This window comes from Ranitomeya variabilis, chromosome 2 (genome assembly GCF_051348905.1).
Source record: "Ranitomeya variabilis isolate aRanVar5 chromosome 2, aRanVar5.hap1, whole genome shotgun sequence".
Lineage (NCBI taxonomy): Eukaryota > Metazoa > Chordata > Amphibia > Anura > Dendrobatidae > Ranitomeya > Ranitomeya variabilis.
The window spans coordinates 643,768,348-643,790,602 of NC_135233.1; the positions used below are offsets into that span (position 1 = coordinate 643,768,348).

The window sequence follows — 22,255 nt, forward strand, 5'->3', positions numbered from 1 at the left end:
TCGCATATGACGCACTATCCCGTCGGTGTTCATACGGGCCCACCCCACCTCGACGGGAGAGTACGTCTGTTACGGAACCTCACAGCACCCAGAATATGTTGTGCAGTTATATGTATGTATAATGGGTTCCATGTGAGATGCAGAGGGGACAAGATATCCCACTTTTGACCTCCCCCCACCTTTGTAATTCCCACAGTAAATATCGGCAGGCTCCGGCCACCTGCGGCTATTGTAATGTATGCCTGGCCTGCTGCTTTTCAATTGGCCCGCCCTCTGTATCTGTGTGATATATTCTGTGTCCTGTGAGTAAAGTGTTGTCATACTGGAAATACGTGGAGAAGCAGTGATCTTTTATATGCGCCCATGTAACCAAGCGATTTCAGCCAGCGTCCTTCATTCAGACTCCAGCCAAAGCAGAATGGACCTCCTGAAACACGGGGTGGTACTGAAAGAGGTACTCCAGCATGGTAGACCCCGTTACACTGGTGGCAGACAGCGGGATGTGATACCCCGTCTACAGGAGGAAAGGAATGAATGGAAAGGAATGAATGGAAAACAACTACCATAAGTTAAAGAGGACTGCATTAAAAGATCTGGTGGAAGCCCGAGGGTTAATCGCCAGCAACAAAACAAAAGCAGATTTGATTGCAGCCATCATGGAACACGACAGTGCAGCGCCCCCCAATGTGAACGTGGAGGAGACAATTCCAGAGGGAGGTAAAGAACAGACTGGCGTTCTATGGCCCAAACCCTGCAGTAGAGATCATACGAGAGGTGATGGCTGATGTGCGTACTGATCTGAAAGAAAAGATGGCCGAGCGGACCAGGATAGAGCTAGCCAAGATGGAGTTGGCAGAGTGGACCAAAGTGGAGCTGGCCAAGATGGAGAGTCAGCGAGCAGGGGGAGCTCTGGCCTCCACCCAGGTATCTTCAACAATAAGCCACAAAAAGATTCAGTATAATGCCTTCCGACAGTTGGGGGAGGCAGAGGAAGACATTGATGGCTTTCTGCAGGACTTTGAGCGGCAGTGTGCCCTTCATCAAGTGAAGCCGGAGGAACGGGTTCAGATTCTGGCCAGCAAGCTGACAGGCCGGGCAGCGGACGCCTATCGCACGGTACCTGATGAGGACTGTATGGACTATGAGCGGATCAAAGAAGTGATCTTGGCCCGGTATGCGCTGACACGAGAGGCATAACGCCAAAAGTTCCGCGGACTTATAAAACGAGTAAACGATACCCACGCTGAATGGGCCTGTAAACTACGGCGGTCACTGCTACAGTGGGTACAAGGGAGCCAAGCAACCACTAAGGAGGACGTCCTCCAGCTCTTCTTGTTAGAACGATTCTTTAATGGACTAACCCCCGAGACACAGGAATGGCTTCGGGACAGGAGGCCAATGACTCTTGAGGAGGCCGCTCGTCTGGCCGATGAACATCATGATGCCAGGAGGCCTCAGCTGTCCAGATCAAAGATGGTCACTAGGGGTCCGTCCATGGACCTGGAGGCCACCAAACCACAGAAGATTGTAGGGGGACCAGCTAAAAACCCGGCCTACCACAGTCCCCCTGGGGCACGATGCCACACCTGCCATCAGCTGCGCCACCTGCAAAGACAATGTCCCAACTGGACTCAGCATACCCAGTGGCCAAAAGCGGGAACAGCTACCTTCAGCTGGGCCGCTGTACACTGCTACCAAGGCGAAGCTGACCCGGCGTTGGGGGCTACGACTAACCAGGGGGTGGAAGAGATGGAGGAAGTACTGCATGAAGTAGACCCCGTGCAGGCAGCCCGGGCAGATAATCTGGGGGAACCATACATCGACAACCCACTGCCAGAAGTCACCTGAACTGGGGAGTCGGGGATGGCCTTGTTGAGGTCGGCTTGATGGAGGATTTGCCTGCAGACGTCTTGCTGGGAAATGACTTAGGGCCCATGTTGTCTGCCTTCTCGGTTGCCCCTCTGGCTGAGACATATCCTGTGACCACCCGGAGACAAGCTCGAGCTGTGGAGGTGGAATCACAATCAGAGGAGGCCCAGGTAAGACATCCCAGCCCTACACGTATTCCCATAGCCAGAGACATTTCTTGGGCAACCCCAGCTGAATTTAAGAGGGAGTTACTTGAGGATCCTTCATTGGAGGGATATCGTGGGAAGGCACAGGAGGGGAGAGGTGTACTGGAAGGGGAACAGTTTGTCTGGAAGCAGGGACTCCTCTACCGGATCACAGAGCAGCACCACACAGGGACGAGCCCCACTATAAAACGACAGCTGGTAGTTCCCAAGAAGTATAGGCAGGAGTTACTGCGAATCTCTCATGACATACCTTTGGCCGGGCACTTCGGCGTCAGTCGCACCAGGCATCGTCTGACACAAAACTTCTTTTGGCTGGGGGTAACCTATGATGTTCATCAGTACTGCCAGACCTGTGACAGTTGCCAGCGCATTCGCAACCATTTAGCCGGGTAGCGGTCGATCTGATAGGGCCGTTAGCCAAACCCAGTCCGTCAGGGAAAAGGTATATATTGACAGTGGTAGATTATGCCACGCGGTTCCGCTACCTAACATACTGCCAGAGACGGTGGCGGCTGCCCTGCTCCAGGTTTTCTCACGGGTTGGATTTCCCCGGGAGATTATCTTGGACCAGGGTATCCAGTTTACAGCAGAGGTGACCAACCAACTGTGCGGCGTAAAGTCCATTAGAAGCGCCCCGTACCACCAGCAAACCAATGGGTTGTGTGAACGCTTTAACGGAACGTTAAAACAACTCATTGGGACTTTTACCAGGACCTACAGGGACTGGGAGAAATTCCTGCCACACCTCCTGTTTGCCTATCGGGAGGTGCCCCAAGAATCCACGGGGTTCTCCCCGTTCGAATTGGTATACGGGAGTCGGGTAAGGGGACCCCTAGACTTAGTGCTAGAACACTGGGAAGGGGAGGGCATCATAGAAGGGGTACCTATTGTACCCTATGTGGTGGAATTCCGGGACCGCCTACAAGAGCTGACCCAGGCTGTACGTGGGAACATGCAGGTGGCCCAGTGGCGCCAGCGCGTATGGTATGATCGGAGGGCCAGAGAACGCACCTTGGAAATAGGACAGAAGGTCCTGGTGTTAGAGCCCACTATGCAGAACAAGTTCCAAGCTGCATGGCAGGGGCCCTACCAGGTAGTGGGGAAAATAGCCGACACCACCTATAATGTCGCCGATTGTGACGACCCCAGGGTTATCCGCATGTTCCACGTGAATATGCTGAAGCCCTACCGGGAGCGCCCTGAAGAGGTAGTAGCCATCTGTGCACCTGAAGCAGAGGATTTAGCCGGACTTCCCTTGCCTGATGTCTTAGAGGAAAGGACTCAGTCTAAAACATGGGACCAGGTACACTTGGGTGAAGACCTAGGTCCCCAGGAGAGACATGCAGGCGGAGGCGTGGTTGATGCAGCGATGGAGGATGTTTTCGGGGAGACCAGGGTACACTCGCCTGGCACAACACAAGGTTGAGACCCAGGATCAGACCCCCCTGCGACAACCCCCCTTCCGCATCCCTGAGTCTGTACGAGAAGGGATGCAACAAAAGATACAAGAGATGTTGCGTTTAGGGGTCATTGAAGAGTCAGATAGTCCCTGGGCATCCCCGGTAGTGTTGGTGCCCAAGAAGGATGGGACTACACGGTTTTGTGCTGACTATCGTAAGCTCAATGAGAAAACGGTGACGGATGCGTATCCCATGCCGCGTGTGGATGAGTTGTTAGACCGGCTGGTGGGGGCAAAGTATTTGACCACCATCGATCTATGCAAAGGCTACTGGCAGATTCCCTTAGTCCTGACGCTATTCCCAAGTCGGCATTTGTCACCCCGTTCGGCTTATTTCAGTTTCGAGTTATGCCATTCGGGATGAAGAATGCCCCGGCGACCTTCCAGAGGCCGGCTGACCGGCTTCTGGATGGTCTCCAGGACTATGCTTGTGCCTACCTGGATTACATCGCCATCTACAGCGCGACATGGGAAGAGCATCTAAATCACCTAGAGACAGTATTGGACAGGATCCACAAGGCTGGAATCACCCTGAACCCAAACAAGTGTCACGTGGGCAAAGCAGAGGTTCAGTATTTAGGGCATTGGGTGGGAAGTGGGAAACAGCGACCAGAACCAGCCAAGATTGAAGCCATAGCCAAATGGCCCACCCCACGCACTAAAACCCAGGTCATGGCGTTTCTAGGGACAGCAGGGTATTACAGGAAATTCGTTCCCAATTACAGCAGCGTAGCCAAGCCCCTCACTGATCTGACCCGTAAGAACCAACCCCGCCAGGTAACCTGGACCCCAGAGTGTGAGGAAGCCTTCCGCCAGCTAAAGGATGCCATCACCAATACCCCTGTATTGGCCGCACCCGATCCAACTAAACGTTTCCTTGTTCACACAGACGCTTCTATGTTTGGATTGGGGGCAGTACTAAGCCAAGTCGGGCCGGACGGCCAAAAACACCAGGTAGCTTACCTGAGTCGGAAACTACTGCCCCGTGAAGTAAGCTATGCGGCCATCGAGAAGGAGTGCCTGGCGGTAGTATGGGCACTCAAAACGTTGCAACCATATTTGTATGGGCGACAGTTTTCCCTCCTAAAAGACCATAATCCCTTAGTCTGGCTTAATCGGGTCTCCGGAGACAACGCCAGATTACTGCGGTGGAGTTTAGCCCTACAACCTCTGGACTTCACCATCCACTACAGACCCGGCAAACAAAACGGTAACGCCGATGGACTAAGTCGACAAACAGAACTTGTACCAACCCCATAAACTTCGGTTATCCCCAAACCAATCCGTTAAGGATCAGACTGTGTATGCCGATCTCGTTGCTGAAAAGGGGAGCCGTGTTACGGAACCCCACAGCACCCAGAATATGTTGCGCAGTTATATGTATGTATAATGGGTTCCATGTGAGATGCATGTCCCTAATGCATCAGCCCACAGGCTGCGCCCCTGGGCAGAGGGGACAAGATATCCCCCTTTTGACCTTCCCCCACCTTTGTAATTCCCACAGTAAATATCGGCAGGCTCCGGCCACCTGCGGCTATTGTAATGTATGTCTGGCCTGCCGCTTTTCAATTGATAAAGAGGGAGCCCCCACACTCTGTTAACCATTTATAATGATGTAGTCACTACTGACAGCAGCATCTAAGGGGTTAAACAGATTTGGACGGTGCAAATACTGATCGTGGCTGATGCAGCAAGTTGTCAGCTATAGTGTCCAGCCGACAGCTGCTGGATTGTCACCTGTATGGGGAGGCTATTCTCTTATATCTCAGGTCAGTTAAAAGACGTATTGGCTGTCATTAAGGGGTTAAGGAGGTCATGTTGATCATCTTTCATTGCCCATGTAGATAGATCTGTCAGATCAGAAATGCCTTTTGTGCCAATTGCAAACCTCCAGCCAGGGCAATACATTGCCTGCATTTACGATAGGAACTGGTGGATTGGAAAAATTTCTGAAATTTCAGTCGACGAGCATAATGCATTAATAAATTTTATGCATCCTCATGGACCAGCTAGCTTCTTTCACTGGCCTGTGAGAAATGATACATGCTGGATTCCCGAGCAGTCAATCATTGCAATAATTCCAGCACCAGCTGCAACAGCAATGGGCCCACAATACAGCTTCTCTGAACCGACTGTTGCAAATTCAGCAACAATTCCAGACCACTTAGACTGAACATTATGGCTTGGGAACCAACAAAAGATACCCAATATTAGGCTTGGGATCCTAGGCAAAGACACCCACCCTCAGGCTTCGGAACCTGCGATAAAGAGACCGCACGAGGCTCCCCTTGCACGGCTATCGGCCATGGCTCCTAGGCGATGGGGCTGCCAATTCTCGAAAGACAGCATTATTACAATTCTTAATAGGATTATAATACCAATTCGTAGGGAATTGGTTGTGGTATAACCACCATGGACCAACGCAAGGGTTTGAATAGTGCAGTTACCATTCATTGCGTATTAATAAATAACACCATGTTCAGTGGCATTTTTCATTTCTTAAACTGAGAGACTCCAAAAAAACAAACAATGATCCTTGTAGAGAAAAATGTGCTCTTTCTAATGATATCAGAATTAATATATTTTAGGGGTACCCTTTTTGAGAAATTTGACCTAAAAATAGGTAAAATTCGTTTTTTTAAAGTTTTTCATCATATGTGGGTGTGAATATTTCCACAAATACATATGCTTTGACCGTGATATTGCAGCAATGCAAAGTCATGTAGATGTTTGGTGTACAGGGCAAAGCACCAGTTACTATTGGTTTTTGGTCTTGAGTTATATATGGGCAAAGTTTGGCATAAAATTTGTCATAGCCGGTAATAATTTTATCGTGTTTAGCAGCAAAAGTTGAGCTAGTATGCCAAATTTCAGCATCATAGCCAGTATAGAACTCTAATGGCTATGTGCCAAAGTTTGCAAAATCCTCTTAGCTGAAGCCGCACGCTTGGTGGAACCTCCAGTGAAAGGTCAACAGTGCCCAATGTATTTGAGATCTGGCCCTAAAAATTTACAGAACCTATTTTCAAACATACATGTACATCAGGGCAGCACGGTGGCGCAGTGGATAGCACAGCAGCCTTGCAGCGCTGGAGTCCTGGGTTCTAATCCCACTCAGGACAACATCTGCAAAGAGTTTGTTCTCTCCGTGGGTTTCCTCCGGGTACTCCGGTTTCCTCCCACATTCAAAAAGACATACTGATAGGGAATTTAGATTGTGAGCCCCAACGGGGACAGCGATGATAATGTGTGCAAAATTGTAAAGCGCTGCGGAATATGTTAGCGCTATATAAAAATAAAGATTATTATTATTATTATTATTATTACATCCTTATAAATTTTCAGCAAAATCGGAGAAGGTCGAGTGGGGACGATTTTTAAAACTGGTCCACTTGATGTGGAATGACCCATATAATAATGTGCCACATATAATGCTCCATACAGTTCATTATGCCCCATAAGATGCTCCATATAACAATGTGCCCCATATAATGTTCCATGCAGTTCATTATGCCCAATAAGATGCTCTATATAACAATGTAACAATGTGCCCCATATAATGCTCCATGCAGTTCATTATGGCCCCATAAGATGCTCCATATAACAATGTGCCACACATAATGCTGCCGGTACTGCTGCAATTAAAAAAAAAAAAAAAAAATGACATACATTTCGTCGCTGCCCGCTGCTCTTCAGCGTCCCGTCTCTCCACACTGACTGTTCAGGCAGAGGGCGGTGTGCACACTAATACGTCATCGCGCCTTCTGACCTGAACAGTCACTGTAGAGGACGCAGAAGACAGGGCGGCGGTTGGACGAGGGAAGGTAAATATGAAATACTCACCTGCTCCCGGCGCCAGCAGCTTCTTCCTCTGTTCAGCGGTCACTGGTACCGCTCATTACAGTAATGAATATGCGGCTCCACCCCTATGGGAGTGGAGTCCATATACATTACTTTAATGAGCAGTACCACGTGACCGCTGAACAGAGGAAGAAGCTGCCGGCGCCGAAGACCATGGGACATGCAGGGACCGCGTCAGGAGTGCAAGGAGCAGGCGAGTGTGTGACCGTTGTAGTTTCCCCTCACCCGCCGACCATGACTCGAGTATAAGCCGAGAGGGGCACTTTCAGCCCATTTTTTTGGGCTGAAAATCTCGGCTTATACTCGAGTATATACGGTATATGCAACTTAGCATCACAAGCTAATTATTGGAGAATTAACACAAAAATTCTAATTTGAGATTAAAACGCATCCAGTTAACCCCTTCCCGACCTGTGACAGCGTATGAGACATGAAAGTCTGTGCCAATCCGACCAGTGACGCATATGCTGCGTAACAGAATGATCGCGTTCCTGCAGATAGGGTGAAAGGGTTAACTGTAGCTTCTCCCGACCTGCAGGGACAGGGGGAGTGGTACCTTCCCCCCCTCCCCCCCCCCCCCCCCGTGGCTACGATCGCTCTTATTGGCTGTTGAAAGTGACTGTTTCACTTTCAATCAGAGCAATCGTAACATTTCACCAATGAAATTTGATGAAATATTACAATCCAGCCATGGCCGATTCTGCAATATCATCAGCCATGGCTGGAGACCACGATCTGCCCCCGCCACCGATCTCCTCCCCTCCGTCCTGTCCTCTGCTGTCCTCCGTCCCCCCCCCCCCCCCCGCAGTCCGATCTAACCCAATCCTCTGACAGAACCTATCACAGTGATCAAAATAAAAAAAAATAGTAAATAACCCCCCCTTTATCACCCCCAAAGGTAAGGAAAATAATGAAATAAAGAAAATATATTTCGTTTTATTTTGCAACTAGGGCTAGGGCTGCAACTAGGGCTAGGGCTGCAACTAGGGCTAGGGCTGCAACTAGGGCTAGGGCTGCAACTAGGGCTAGGGCTGCAACTAGGGCTAGGGCTGCAACTAGGGCTAGGGCTGCAACTAGGGCTAGGGCTGCAACTAGGGCTAGGGCTGCAACTAGGGCTAGGGCTGCAACTAGGGCTAGGGCTGCAACTAGGGCTAGGGCTGCAACTAGGGCTAGGGCTGCAACTAGGGCTAGGGCTGCAACTAGGGCTAGGGCTGCAACTAGGGCTAGGGCTGCAACTAGGGCTAGGGCTGCAACTAGGGCTAGGGCTGCAACTAGGGCTAGGGCTGCAACTAGGGCTAGGGCTGCAACTAGGGCTAGGGCTGCAACTAGGGCTAGGGCTGCAACTAGGGCTAGGGCTGCAACTAGGGCTAGGGCTGCAACTAGGGCTAGGGCTGCAACTAGGGCTAGGGCTGCAACTAGGGCTAGGGCTGCAACTAGGGCTAGGGCTGCAACTAGGGCTAGGGCTGCAACTAGGGCTAGGGCTGCAACTAGGGCTAGGGCTGCAACTAGGGCTAGGGCTGCAACTAGGGCTAGGGCTGCAACTAGGGCTAGGGCTGCAACTAGGGCTAGGGCTGCAACTAGGGCTAGGGCTGCAACTAGGGCTGCGGCTGCAACTAGGGCTAGGGCTGCAACTAGGGCTGCAACTAGGGCTAGGGCTGCAACTAGGGCTGCAACTAGGGCTAGGGCTGCAACTAGGGCTAGGGCTGCAACTAGGGCTAGGGCTGCAACTAGGGCTAGGGCTGCAACTAGGGCTAGGGCTGCAACTAGGGCTAGGGCTGCAACTAGGGCTAGGGCTGCAACTAGGGCTAGGGCTGCAACTAGGGCTAGGGCTGCAACTAGGGCTAGGGCTGCAACTAGGGCTAGGGCTGCAACTAGGGCTAGGGCTGCAACTAGGGCTAGGGCTGCAACTAGGGCTAGGGCTGCAACTAGGGCTAGGGCTGCAACTAGGGCTAGGGCTGCAACTAGGGCTAGGGCTGCAACTAGGGCTAGGGCTGCAACTAGGGCTAGGGCTGCAACTAGGGCTAGGGCTGCAACTAGGGCTAGGGCTGCAACTAGGGCTAGGGCTGCAACTAGGGCTAGGGCTGCAACTAGGGCTAGGGCTGCAACTAGGGCTAGGGCTGCAACTAGGGCTAGGGCTGCAACTAGGGCTAGGGCTGCAACTAGGGCTAGGGCTGCAACTAGGGCTAGGGCTGCAACTAGGGCTAGGGCTGCAACTAGGGCTAGGGCTGCAACTAGGGCTAGGGCTGCAACTAGGGCTAGGGCTGCAACTAGGGCTAGGGCTGCAACTAGGGCTAGGGCTGCAACTAGGGCTAGGGCTGCAACTAGGGCTAGGGCTGCAACTAGGGCTAGGGCTGCAACTAGGGCTAGGGCTGCAACTAGGGCTAGGGCTGCAACTAGGGCTAGGGCTGCAACTAGGGCTAGGGCTGCAACTAGGGCTAGGGCTGCAACTAGGGCTAGGGCTGCAACTAGGGCTGCAACTAGGGCTAGGGCTGCAACTAGGGCTACAACTAGGGCTAGGGCTGCAACTAGGGCTAGGGCTGCAACTAGGGCTAGGGCTGCAACTAGGGCTAGGGCTGCAACTAGGGCTAGGGCTGCAACTAGGGCTAGGGCTGCAACTAGGGCTAGGGCTGCAACTAGGGCTAGGGCTGCAACTAGGGCTAGGGTTGCAACTAGGGTTAGGGTTGCAACTAGGGTTAGGGTTGCAACTAGGGTTAGGGTTGCAACTAGGGTTAGGGTTGCAATTAGGGTTAGAAGTAGGCTGTGTGTACATGGTGCGGATTTGGCTGCGGATCCGCAGCAGATTGACAGCTGCGGATTCGTAGCAGTTTTCCATTACGTTTACAGTGCCATGTAAACCTATGGAAAACCAAATCCGCTGTGCCCATGGTGCGGAAAATACCGTGCGGAAACGATGCGTTGCATTTTCCACAGCATGTCAATTCTTTGTGCGGATTCCGCAGCGTTTTACACCTGTTACTCAATAGGAATCCGCAAGTGAAATCCGAACAAAAAACACTGGAAAAAAGCGGTAAACGCAGAGCCTTTTACCTGTGGATTTTTCAAAAACGGTGCAGAAAAATCCTCACACGAATCCGCAAAATGGGCACATGGAATTAGGGTTAGGGTTGGAAATAGGGTTAAGATTAGGGCTAGGGGTGTGTTGGGGTTAGGTTTATGGTTAGGGTTATGGTTCGGGTTAGGATTAGAGGTGTGTTGGGGTTAGGGTTGTGATTAGGGTTATGGCTAGAGTTGGGATTAGGGGTGTATTGGGGTTAGTGTTGGAGTTAGAATTGAGGGGTTTCCACTGTTTAGGCACAACAGGTGTCTCCAAACGTGACATGGCGCCACCATTGATTCCAGCCAATCTTGCGTTCAAAAAGTCAAATGGTGCTCCCTTCTGAGCCCCGACGTGCGCCCAAACCGTGGTTTACCCAAACATATGGGGCATAAGCGTACCCAGAAAAAATTGCACAACTTTGGGGGGTCCAATTTCTCCTGTTACCCTTGTGAAAATAAAAAATTACGGGCTAAAAAACTTTTTGAGGAAAGAAAAATGATTTTTTATTTTCACGGCTCTGCGTTATAAACTTCTGTGAAGCACTTGGGGGTTGAAAGTGCTCACCACACATCTAGATAAGTTCCTTGGGAGGTCTAGTTTCCAAAATGGGGTCACATGAGGGGGAGCTCCAATGTTTAGGCACACAGGTGCTCTCCAAGTGCGACATGGTGTTCGCTAACGATTGGAGCTATTTTTAAAGAGAACCTGTCACCCCCCTCCAGTCGTTTCAAACTAAAAGCCACCTTGTGCAGCAGTAATGCTGCATTCTGACAAGGTGGCTCTTTTAGTTCTGGGTGCTGTAACTTGAGAAATAATCAGTTTTATTATTTGTCCGAAATACCCGCTCCTCAGTCAAGTGGGCCGGCGTTTCCCCCCTGCTTCAGACAGCACACAGCTGTCACTCACATCTTCTTGGCGCCGGGCGCCGCCTCCTCCTCACCGCTGTTTTCAAAAGTACTTCCTCAGAGACATAACCGGGTTGGTAACCGCTGCTGATACAAGGGCTATGATCCTGATTTTTCTTTTCCTCCTGAAGAAGACAGGCTGGTTCCTCAGAGTCCAATATAAATCCCAAGAAAAACAACCTTTAGGGGCTTCAGTCTCGACTTCTCCATATTTATCATCCATCCTAGCAGAGTCAGAGTGGTTTGGATCTGCCTCAGCTGACGACTACAGTCCTCCTCTGACCTGCCAGTTAACAAAAAAAATTCCAAATACGGCACTATCAACACATTCTGTTCTCGGAAATGTGCAGTCACCTCCAGAATTATCTTGGTGAAAATCCTTGGGTCCATGGATAGACCGAAGAGTAGTGCCCTGTATTTGAAGTATCTGAGTGGTATACACACACATACACACACTGCTATTCAACCTGGGATACAATACACTCCTAGCAACCTGGGAACAAGATCTTTATTGAAGATTTTATTGACTCCATCTTGAATGGTCTGTAGACCACAAACTTGTTGAGACTTCGCAGGTAGATAATAGTCCTGAAGGGCTGGTTGTGTTTCCTTATCAGGAACAGGGGAGAATAAAACCCCTACCCCTGCTGCTGCTACCTCCACCAGAACCTATTTCTGCCGTAAGCCTAACATTTCCGCCTCTAGGGACTGTTGCTCTTTCAGAGTCCTGGGGGACGAGATCTTGAAGCTGTGCCTGGGAGTGGACCTGAACTCCAGTTTTAGTCCTGATTTTATTATATTCAGGATCCAGGTATTGGCTGAGATTTCCTCCCAGGCAGGCTGGAAGTGGGACAACCTTCCTTCTACCTGGGGAAGCCCATCACTTAGAGGGCTTTCGGCTCTCTGCCAAGGGCCCCCAAACATGAAACCTCTGTTCCTTAATTTCTTTTCCTTCCAATTCCAGAGTGGTAGTGTGAGGTCAATGGAACACCTGTAGGTGGAGATCTGACTCATAGCTCAATGTCATGCAAAAGTGCCTTCTTATGGTTTGTGTAGACACGGTTTGACACCTTAGGCTTGGTATGCAACATTAATTTCACTTGTAAAGAATGGATTACTACACACCATTCATGAATTCTGACGAGACCATGTGGGCAGCGCTGTCCTACTCCAGGGATTATGATATGGAGTGAAATAATGCATGGTAGTTGGACCACTTTAGTCATCGTTCCAGGTACATTAAAAGCTCACCACTACATTAATTTGGGTGTGGAACTAGTAGTACAGCCTTTTCTCCAGAGTTCCAGGAGCCATATTTTGAGCACACCATGCAACTCGAGTCGTGACACTGTGAGCTGCCTGAATTGACTAACCGTACTACCATGGCCTGCAGGGTCTCCAAACTGGTCTTCCATTGTGTACATCTCGAACATTATTGGTCTGCAATTGCAACGGGGGCTGCCAGCGGATCTTGACGATTTGCCTGCCCAAGTGCAATCAGAATGGCAAAATATTCAGACAATTATTAACAACTTCACAACTGGCACCAAAGAAAAAAATAAAATAAAAGGTATATATCCGTACCGCTGAAATGCACAAAAGAAAATTTCCTATAAATATATGACTCACCTGAAACAGAGGACTGAGCTGAGTGACCTGAACATTAATTAGGTCAGAAAAGTTGTAGCCTTCGTCCTTTACAGTTATAAGTGTGTAATAGATCATACAAGGAGTATCGCCTAGATGCCAAGCAGCAGCCAAGATGATCAATCCATCACTGATTTAAAAAAAAAAACAACATGACAAAATGAAAATGTAAATCTATTATAAAGCAAACTAAAGATAAATGTATTCATTAATACAATTAAATGTATAAAATTAAACCTACAACAGTCTACATTAGCACCAAAGTTTACAGTGTATTGTACGGAACCGAAAGGGTTAATTATAGAAGACAGGCGCATCTCAAACTGCCTTGAAGTTACAGATTGCTATGGTTTGCGGTTGAATAAAATTACTAAGGGAGGTCTATAAAATCAATTTTGTGTAGAACTTATTTGTTTTGCTGCACTTTCCGCTTGACCTAAAGAACGGACATTTGTACTGCTCCTGTGTGAGTAGTAATGGTTTCAGCTCTGTGACACATTTTATTAATTTATACATACACTTATTCTAAATTAAGTTTGCCACACCAAGTATTCAGAAACATGTCAATTTGGGACAAAACAGTAAAATAAAGTTCTTCTTAAAACTTCTGGTTACAAACTTGCATTGAAGGGGTTGTGCGGTTACAAAGTTACAAGCATTTTAGCCAATACATCTTGGGATAAAATTAATTTCCACAGTTTAATGCATTAACCCCATTACCACCCAAGGTGGTTACACGTTAATGAACTGGCCAATTTTTACAATTCTGACATCTGTCACTTTATGAGTTAAGTCTACAACGCTTCAATGGAGCTCACCGATTCAGAAATACCATATAAGACGACTTTTTAACCCCTGAAAATCTTCTCAAAAGTCGGGGGTTGTCTTATACGCCGGGTACGGCGTGTGCAGGGAGCGGTCCTGGATGGTTCCCAGGGTCTGGAGGAGAGGAGACTCTCCTTCAGGCCCTGGGAGCCATATTCATGTATAAAAAATAAAAATAGGGATATACTTGCCTTCCGACGGCCCCCGGCTCTCAGCGGTGCACGCGGCGGCTTCAGTTTCCAAGGATGCACTGCGCGAGGGACCGGAGATGACGTCGCGGTCACACCCGGTGTATAAGATGACCCCCGTCTTATACGGCACGGCGAGTATATCCCAAACTCTATATTTTATATGGAAAAGTTGGGGGTCGTCTTACACACCGGAAAATACGGTAGTTTTTTCGTGTCAAATTGTACTTCACGATAGTGGTAAAATTTAGGAAGTTATAAGGGTTAAACTTTGACAAGCGATTTCTCATTCATTTTTTTCTTTTTAGGGACCACCTCACATTTTAAAAGGGAATCTGCCACCCCAAAATTGGCCTCTAAGCTAAAGCCACCGGCATCAGGGGTTTATCTACATCATTATGTAATGCTGTAGATAAGCCCCCGATGTAACCTGCAAGGTAAGAAAAAGAAGTTAGATTATACTCACCCAGGGGCGGTCCGAGTCCTCCCATCTTCATGCGATGACATCTTTGCTGCCTGCCGCGGCTCCTGCGCAGGCGTACTTTATCTGCCCTGTTGAGGGCAGAGCAAAGTACTGCAGTGCGCAGGCGCAGGGCCTCTCTGACCTTTCCCGACGCCTGCGCACTCGCCCCTGGGTGAGTATAATCTAACTTTTTCTTATCTTGCAGGTTACATCAGGGGCCTATCTACAGCAATACAGAATGCTGTAGATAAGCTCCTGATGCCAGTGGCCTTAGCTTATAGGCCAAAAATGAGGTGACAGATTCCCTTTAAGTGACTTTGAGGGGCCTACATGACCTAAATTCCCAAAAGTGACACCATTCTAAAAACTGCACCCCTCAAGGTACTCAAAACCACAATCTATTAACCCTTCAGGTGCTTCACAGGAATTTTTGAAATATGGAGAGAAAAAAAAAAATAAAAAAAAAAAAATGAGCATTTACATTATTTTTAGGACTATAAGACACTTTTTTTTCCTCCAAAAACATGGTGGAAAATGGGGAGTGAGTCTTCTACTCCGGATGTACCGGCTCTGGCTGTGGTGGGGAGGGGCATCTGCAGATTAGCGAGTCACAGAGGCAGGAGCAGGCTGCCGCTGCGGCTAGCTCCTGTGCCTGTTGCTAAAGAAAAATGAATATTCACTGCATTCCACACCCATGGGCGTGGAGGGCAATGAATATTTTATTCTCTTTAATAACATCTTGGCATGATTGGCCCCATAAAAAAAAAAAAAAAAGCACCACACATTACACTTACATTCGTGGCGTTCCTCGCAGAATCAGCAGCTACTTTATGCTTGTAAGCAGTGCATGGCAGGGACTTCATGCGCTGCTTGCAAGCCGAAGTGCAGCTGCCGGAATACCCACTGCTCTGCACGCCGAGACTGTACGTGCAGTGAGTATTCATTGCTTTTCAGTATCGTGCACAGTGTCAGCTGGTGCCTTCCTGCAACTGCCAGGCGGTCACTTGTGCCGCTGCTTAAGAGAAATAAATATTCACCTCTCTCCATGCCCAGAGAGGGGAATTTTTATTTTCACAAGGGTAACAGGAGAAATTGCACCATACAATTTGTTCTGCAATTTCTCCCAAGAACACAGATAGCCCATATGCGGGGGAATACTACTTTTGAGGAACAATGCATAGCTCAGAAGGGAAGAAATGACATAATGGAGTTCAGATTTTGCTGGAATGGTTTGAGGGTGCCACGTCACATTGGCAGAGCCCCTGAGGAGCAAGAACAACAGAAAATCCCATATATGAACTCATTCTCCAAACTACATTCCCCAATGAATTCATCTAGAGGTGCAGTGATCATATTGACACCACTTGTGCCTCAAAGAACTTTATACTATTGAGCAGTGAAGAAAGAATAACTTATATTTTTACCATTAAAATGTTGTTTTAGCCTCAAGTTTATTTTTTCCTATTTGCCCTTAGAAAAATTAAAGACCTCAGTATGTTGTAAAAATGTTTCCTGAGTGTGCCAATACCTTACATGTAATCGGGAAATATTTTTCAGGAACAGTGCAACGCTCAAAAGACAAGAGAACCCCATAATAGAGTGCAGATTTTACTGTTAAGGTTTGAGGGTGAAATGATCCACTGGGTTAGCTCCATAGTTGCCAAAACAGCAGAAACCCAGATAAGTGACCCCATTTTACAAACTACACCTCTCAATGAATTCATCTAGGCGTGCAGAGATCATATTGACACCACGGATGTGTCACAGAATTTTATACTATTGGGCAGTGAGCAAGAAATCATTTTTACCACCAAAATATTGTTTTAGCCCCAGATTTCACATTGGGAAATGAGTAAAAAAATGGTACCATAATTTGTCACACAATTCCTACTGAATGTGGCAATACCCCATATGTGGATGTACAGTACTACTTAGAAACATGGAGACTCGGGAGGGATGGGGCGCCATTTGCCTCCTGTTGTGCAGATTTTCCTAGAATAGTTTGCGGACTCCATATACAGAGCCCATAAGTGCTAAATGAGCAGAATCCCTCCCTCAAGTGACCCCATTTTGGAAATTATACTCTTTGGGAATTTATCTACAGGTGTAGTGATGAATTCTATGGGTGTTTTCCAGAAACAAGCAGCAGTGGGTGTTGCTGAATAAAAATTGCAAACTGACATTGTTATTACCAGTATATTATGCCCAGCGAAGGCTTCTGAAGACACGCACCTGTAAATTAGGCGGGCTCTCATCGCTTCAAAAACACCAAACATGTGGACGCTATATTTGGTTTAGGCACACTGTGTGGCTCAGAAAGGAGGGGGCATTTGGTTTTGGGAGTGCAGAATTTACTGAATTTCTTTTGGGGGCGAGTGGAACATGGAAGCACCCCATAATTCCGTTAAATGACAGACCTGAGTGGAGACTTACTTTTGTTGTGGATTGAGTTGGAGTTTTTTTTTAGGAACGTTTGGGTTCACATTTATCCAGCGCTCTACGCTGACCACGTACTTTGGGGTTTCCAACTAAATCTCCGAGTGACATGATTAAGATGAAACCCCCGAGGGCTTCATTCACTAATGAGGCAGCAGTGTTACTCTGGACTCCATCTGGCTTCTGTTCAGCGGTGTCCTTTTCAGAAGTGCACAAAACTGTGGCCGTCGGCACTTTTATGCAATCCTAACAAGACGGACACCACCGGATCACAGGTCCTAAGGTCCAATTTGCCTCATTATAGAAGACCTTCTGCTGGGGGTTCTGTCTGAATCACGTTTTTCAGAGATTTACACGGAAACCCCGAGGTAAGCGCTCAGTGCAGGATAACTGAGCCGAGCCTTACTGTGATCTTTGGCAGGGAGAATGAAGAAATCAAACAGCAGGTGAATAATTGGTTTTACTTATTATTTACGTTGTTCCTCGTGCAGTGTAAGTGTTTAGGGGACTATTCTTTGGGTCGGTGCGATTACAGCGGCACCAGATTTATATCAGGTTCTTACGTTTGGCAGAGGTCACACACTAAAAAACATTTTATTGCAAAAAGAAAGTTTTTGCATCACCATATTTTGAGAGCTATAATTTGTTCATATTTCGGTCCACAGAGTCATGTGAGGGCATGTTTTTTGCAGGAGGAGTTGACGCTTTTATTGGTACCATTTTCAGACATGGCATTTTTTGATAGCTTTCTATTTCGATTTTTGGGAGGCAGAATGAAGAAAAATCAGCAATTCAGGATTATTTTTTCATGTCGTTCCACGTTTGGTAAAATTGATAAAGCAGTTTTATTCTTCGGGTCAGTACGATTACAGTGATAGCACATTTACCGTATATCCTTTTTTATGTTTTGGCGCTTTTGCACAATAAAAAAAAACTTTTATAGAAAAAATTATTATAAACTAGTGGAACAGTTTCATAGGTCGGGTGGGAGAGGGATTAAAAAAAAAAAAAAAGTTCATGTGCTGTCTTATAAATGTGCACTGACCGTACAGCATGGGATCACAGTAGCTGCTTTCTATGAGGTAAAACATTTCCCTGCCTATTTTTAGGCAGGCAGGAAAAGGTTTTACCTCACAGAAAGCAGCTGGCCTCCCACACTGTTCTAGCTGCTCTTTTACAGTGTGTAGACATCTGCCTACTTCTAAAAACACATTATGCATATGTATAGGAGGCGTAATAAAGATGTGAGTGAGAAAGAATACCCCAATATCACATTTGGCATTAACATACAGGGCTGTAGAGTGTGCCGGTATAAAACGGACTGACTCTTAAAACATATAATACATTGGATTCAGAAGTTCAGTGCAGGATGTGCTGTAAATGTTGCATAAGAATTTGGGAAAGTTATGAAATGGCCTGTAAATGTTCATTCTGCTCCTGATCTAAGGATCTGGGCTTTTAGTGGAGATGAATCTGTGTGGTGTGGGAGTTAGGGAAATTGAGAGGTCGGGGTTTGGCTTACTGACTCCACAGCCCTGTTAACATAGGACTATGCTACCAAGTTGTCTGCAAAAAGTTTTTTTTTTTGTATATTTTATGAATCTGGAACAGATTTTTCTTCAAAAAATGATTGATACATCCCTAGACTAATTCCTTGAGTGCTCTAGTTTAAAAAAAAAAATGGAGTCACTTATGGAGGAATTCTGCTGTTTAGGCATGTCAGGGAGCCAGAAAATGCAACATGGCATTCACAAATGTATTCCAGCCTAATTTACGTTCCAAAAATCAAACAGCACCCTTTCCTTTCCAAGCCCTGACATGTGCTCAAATAGCAGTTTTTGACCATGAAAATTACAAACTTGGGGCTAAAACATTTTAGCTGGGGAAAAAAAAAAAAACACTTTGCTTTCACGTTTCTCATTCATGTGAATCACCTACAGGTTTGAAATGGTTACCCCCCCCCTCCTCTAAAATAGGGGTCACTTGTGGGTGTTTCTGCCATTTTTGGTACCTCAAGGGCTCTGCAAATGAGACACGGTGTCTGCAATCTACTCCAGCCAAGTTTTACATGCCAAGTATACAAAGCTTCTTCACTTCCGAGCCCTGAATGAATTAAATACTAAAATGCTGCATTAGAAAAAAAAATTAGAAAAAAAAAAAATATGTAAGAGTCGGCTTTTGACCACACATATTGGGATATTGCCATTATCGGGGGAAATGGTGTAACAAATTATAGGGTCCATTTTTTCCTATTAACGTTTGTTAAAATTACAAAATCAGGGCTAAAATAACATTTTATGTAAAAAACGTATTTTTTCATTATTACAATCAAATGTTAAGTTCTGTTAAGCATCTGTAGGTTCAAACTGCTCAACACATCCCTAGATTACTTCATTAAGGGATTTCATTTCCAAACTGAGGTCACTTGCGGGGATTTCTGCAATTTTGGTACCTCAGGGGCTCTGCAAATGAGACATGGACTATGCAATCTATTCCAGCCAACTTTACGCTCCAAATACCAAAACGGTGGTTCTTGCCTTCCAAGCCCAGCAGTGTGTCCAAACAGCAATTTTTGACCACATATAAGACCTTGCCATTGTCTCCTATGACCTTGTTAAAGTGAAAAAATTGTAGTTAAAACAAGTTTAGAAGCATTTTGGGGGTGCAGTTTTAAAATGGTATCACTTCTGGAGTTTTCCAATATACAGACCACTCAAAGTCCCCTCAAAACTCAATGGATCGGTAAAAAAAATTGGATTTGCAGATTTCCTTGAAAAAAATAAAATGAAAGACTGCTGCTAAATTTTAAATCTAACATCGTAACAAAATAAAAGGACATTTGAAAATGATGCTGACAAAGCAGACATATGTAAAATGTTATTTATTAACTATGAGTGTATGACTGCTTGGTTTAAGGATAACAGTTTGAAAATCGCAAATTTTTCAAAAATATGTCATCAAATTAAAAAAAAGTTCACCCAAAAAAAAATTATATATATATATCTCGACTGTTAAAAATAGGGCCTGGTCATTAACATTAAATTTGGTTTTGTAACTAATGGGTTGAACAATCACACTAATCAACTAGAACATTAATGGGGTTTTCCAGGCTCCAGATACATCTCGCTATGTGACTGCAAATTGCTGAATCCTGACTATGTGCACACTGTCATGATTTCACTGTTACCGGCTTGAGCGATGGTTACAAGTCTGCCGGTATGTAATTTGCATAGTAGCAGTCACGCAGAATCAGAACCTTTCATACTTCTTTTAATGTTCAGTTGAGACAAGAAAACAAGCAGCTCATTGGCACATGACCACAACCAAGCTAATCACCTACTTGCAGACATGTGAAGGCTGCTCAAGCTGGCAACAGAGCAGAATCCTAACAGTAAATCATAAAAAAGATGGATAATGGCACAGCTGTATTTCTTTAAGCCCTTTACAACCCATGTGGTACTTCAGTACCGTTGCTCGCATCTTTTCAGGCATGACAGCTGATGGAACCCGCGATCATATGACAGGTGACTGAAGGGTTGGCATGACAACCAGAGGCCTGCAGGAGATCTCCCCCCTCCGTACTCATCATTACTGATCTGCTAACCGAGACCCCTGAGAAATTCTGACGCTGGGGGGCGCTATACACATTTCTCAGAGCTGTTAAAAAGCGGCTCTGAGGAATAAGTACCCTTAACTGCTGCCGTTAAAAGGTGTATCAGCGGTTGTTAAGGGGTTAAGTGTTGCAAAAGAAGTCAGTTCTACCGACAAGTGTTGCGATCGCCCTTATACACGGAATAACGGCGACCGCAAAGGCAGATTTCCCATTTCATTTTTCTTCTCTGATGTGATCTAGCACATCAGAGGAGAGAGAAATTGAGCTAGTCTATTCAAGGCAATGTAGAATAGTTCGTTTAACATCATGAGTATGGAACTCTTCTTTTGGGTTTGCCGGATTTTGGCAGAAGGAAGGAAGGAAGAATAATATTCTGAGATCGGTGAAATTCAGATACCACCTTCGGGAGGAAGGATGGATCAAGACGGAGAATTATAGAGTCGTCTGTAATCAATAAATAGGGTTCTCTTACTGATAAAGCTTGCAGCTCCCCCACCCGTCTTGCTGTGGTTATCGCTACAAGAAAAACAGCTTTGTATGACAGGAATTGAGGAGTACATGATGACACGGGCTCGAACGGTGCTTGTGCGAGTCCTTTGAGAACTAAATTTAAGTCCCATGAAGGTACAACGGGTTGCTTTATGGGTTGTGATCTGAGAGCTGGTACCATGAATCTTCTGATCCAACAGTGATTCGCCAAATCCTGGTCAAAAACAGCACTGAGGGCGGAGACCTGAACCTTCAGAGTGCTGGGTCTAATGCCTAATTCCAGCCCGCGCTGAAGGAAATCTAATATTTGCGAGATATTTGGATGAAAAGGATCTGGGCTATTACAAAGACAGAAAGATGAAATTTTTTTTCACACCTTGCTATAAATTGCGTTAATAACAGGCTTCCTGGATCTTTGCAAGGTAGAGATTACCGCATCTGATAGCCCTCTAGCACTCAGGTCCTGGGCCTCAGTAACCAGACTGCTAGGTTCAATTTTTGGGGGTTTTGATGTTGAAGGGGCCCCCGAAGGAGAAGATCGGCGTCTATCGGCAGGAGGACTGGTCCATCTGTCTGTAGCTCGACAATGAGATTGAACCAGCTTCTTTCTGGCCATACTGGAGCCACTAGTATAGTCGGAACCTGATCCTCCCGGATTTTCCGAAGGGTCTTCGCCAGTATTGGAATTGGCAGGAAGGCGTAGGCCAATTGGAAATTCCATGGCTGGGCCAGGGCATCCACTCCTCTGCAATTGTCCCTGGGGTTCAGGGAAAAAAAGGTTTGGACCTGCGCATTCTGGTTTGAGGCAAACAAATCGATCTCTGGTAGACCACATCTGTCTACCAGCATGTTGAAGACTTTTGTTCAAGCTCCACTCTCCTGGTTGAATGTCCTGGCGAATCAGGAAATCCGCCTGTAGGTTGAAAGACCCCTTTAAATGGACAGCTGTCAGAGAGATAAGGTGCTTTTCGGCCTAATAGAAAATTCGGTTCAAGATGCTCCTTAGGCTGTTGAATTTTGAGCTCCCCTGATGTCTGAGGTGAGCAACCGTAGTCGTGTTGTCCGAATAGACATTGACGTGACTACCTGATACTAGGCTGCTTGCGGCCAGAAGGGCTTCTTCCACTGCCTTCAGCTCCCTGAAGTTGAATGACTTGGCGCTTGTTGCCTGATTCCAGTGCCCCTGGAAAGGAGTATGGGATATCACAGCCCCCCAGCCTCGTTTGCTGGCATCGG

At 46.9% G+C, this 22,255-nt stretch overlaps 1 protein-coding gene across 1 annotated transcript in view; it reads right to left on the reverse strand.

Annotated features, from left to right (window-relative positions):
• NUP133 (nucleoporin 133) overlaps positions 1-22,255 on the reverse strand; it is a 212,839-nt gene that overhangs the window by 110,270 nt on the left and 80,314 nt on the right. Inside the window, exon 9 of the mRNA XM_077289140.1 lies at positions 12,988-13,135. Coding sequence (XP_077145255.1) covers positions 12,988-13,135 — 148 coding nt within the window. The remainder of the gene's footprint in view (positions 1-12,987; positions 13,136-22,255) is intronic.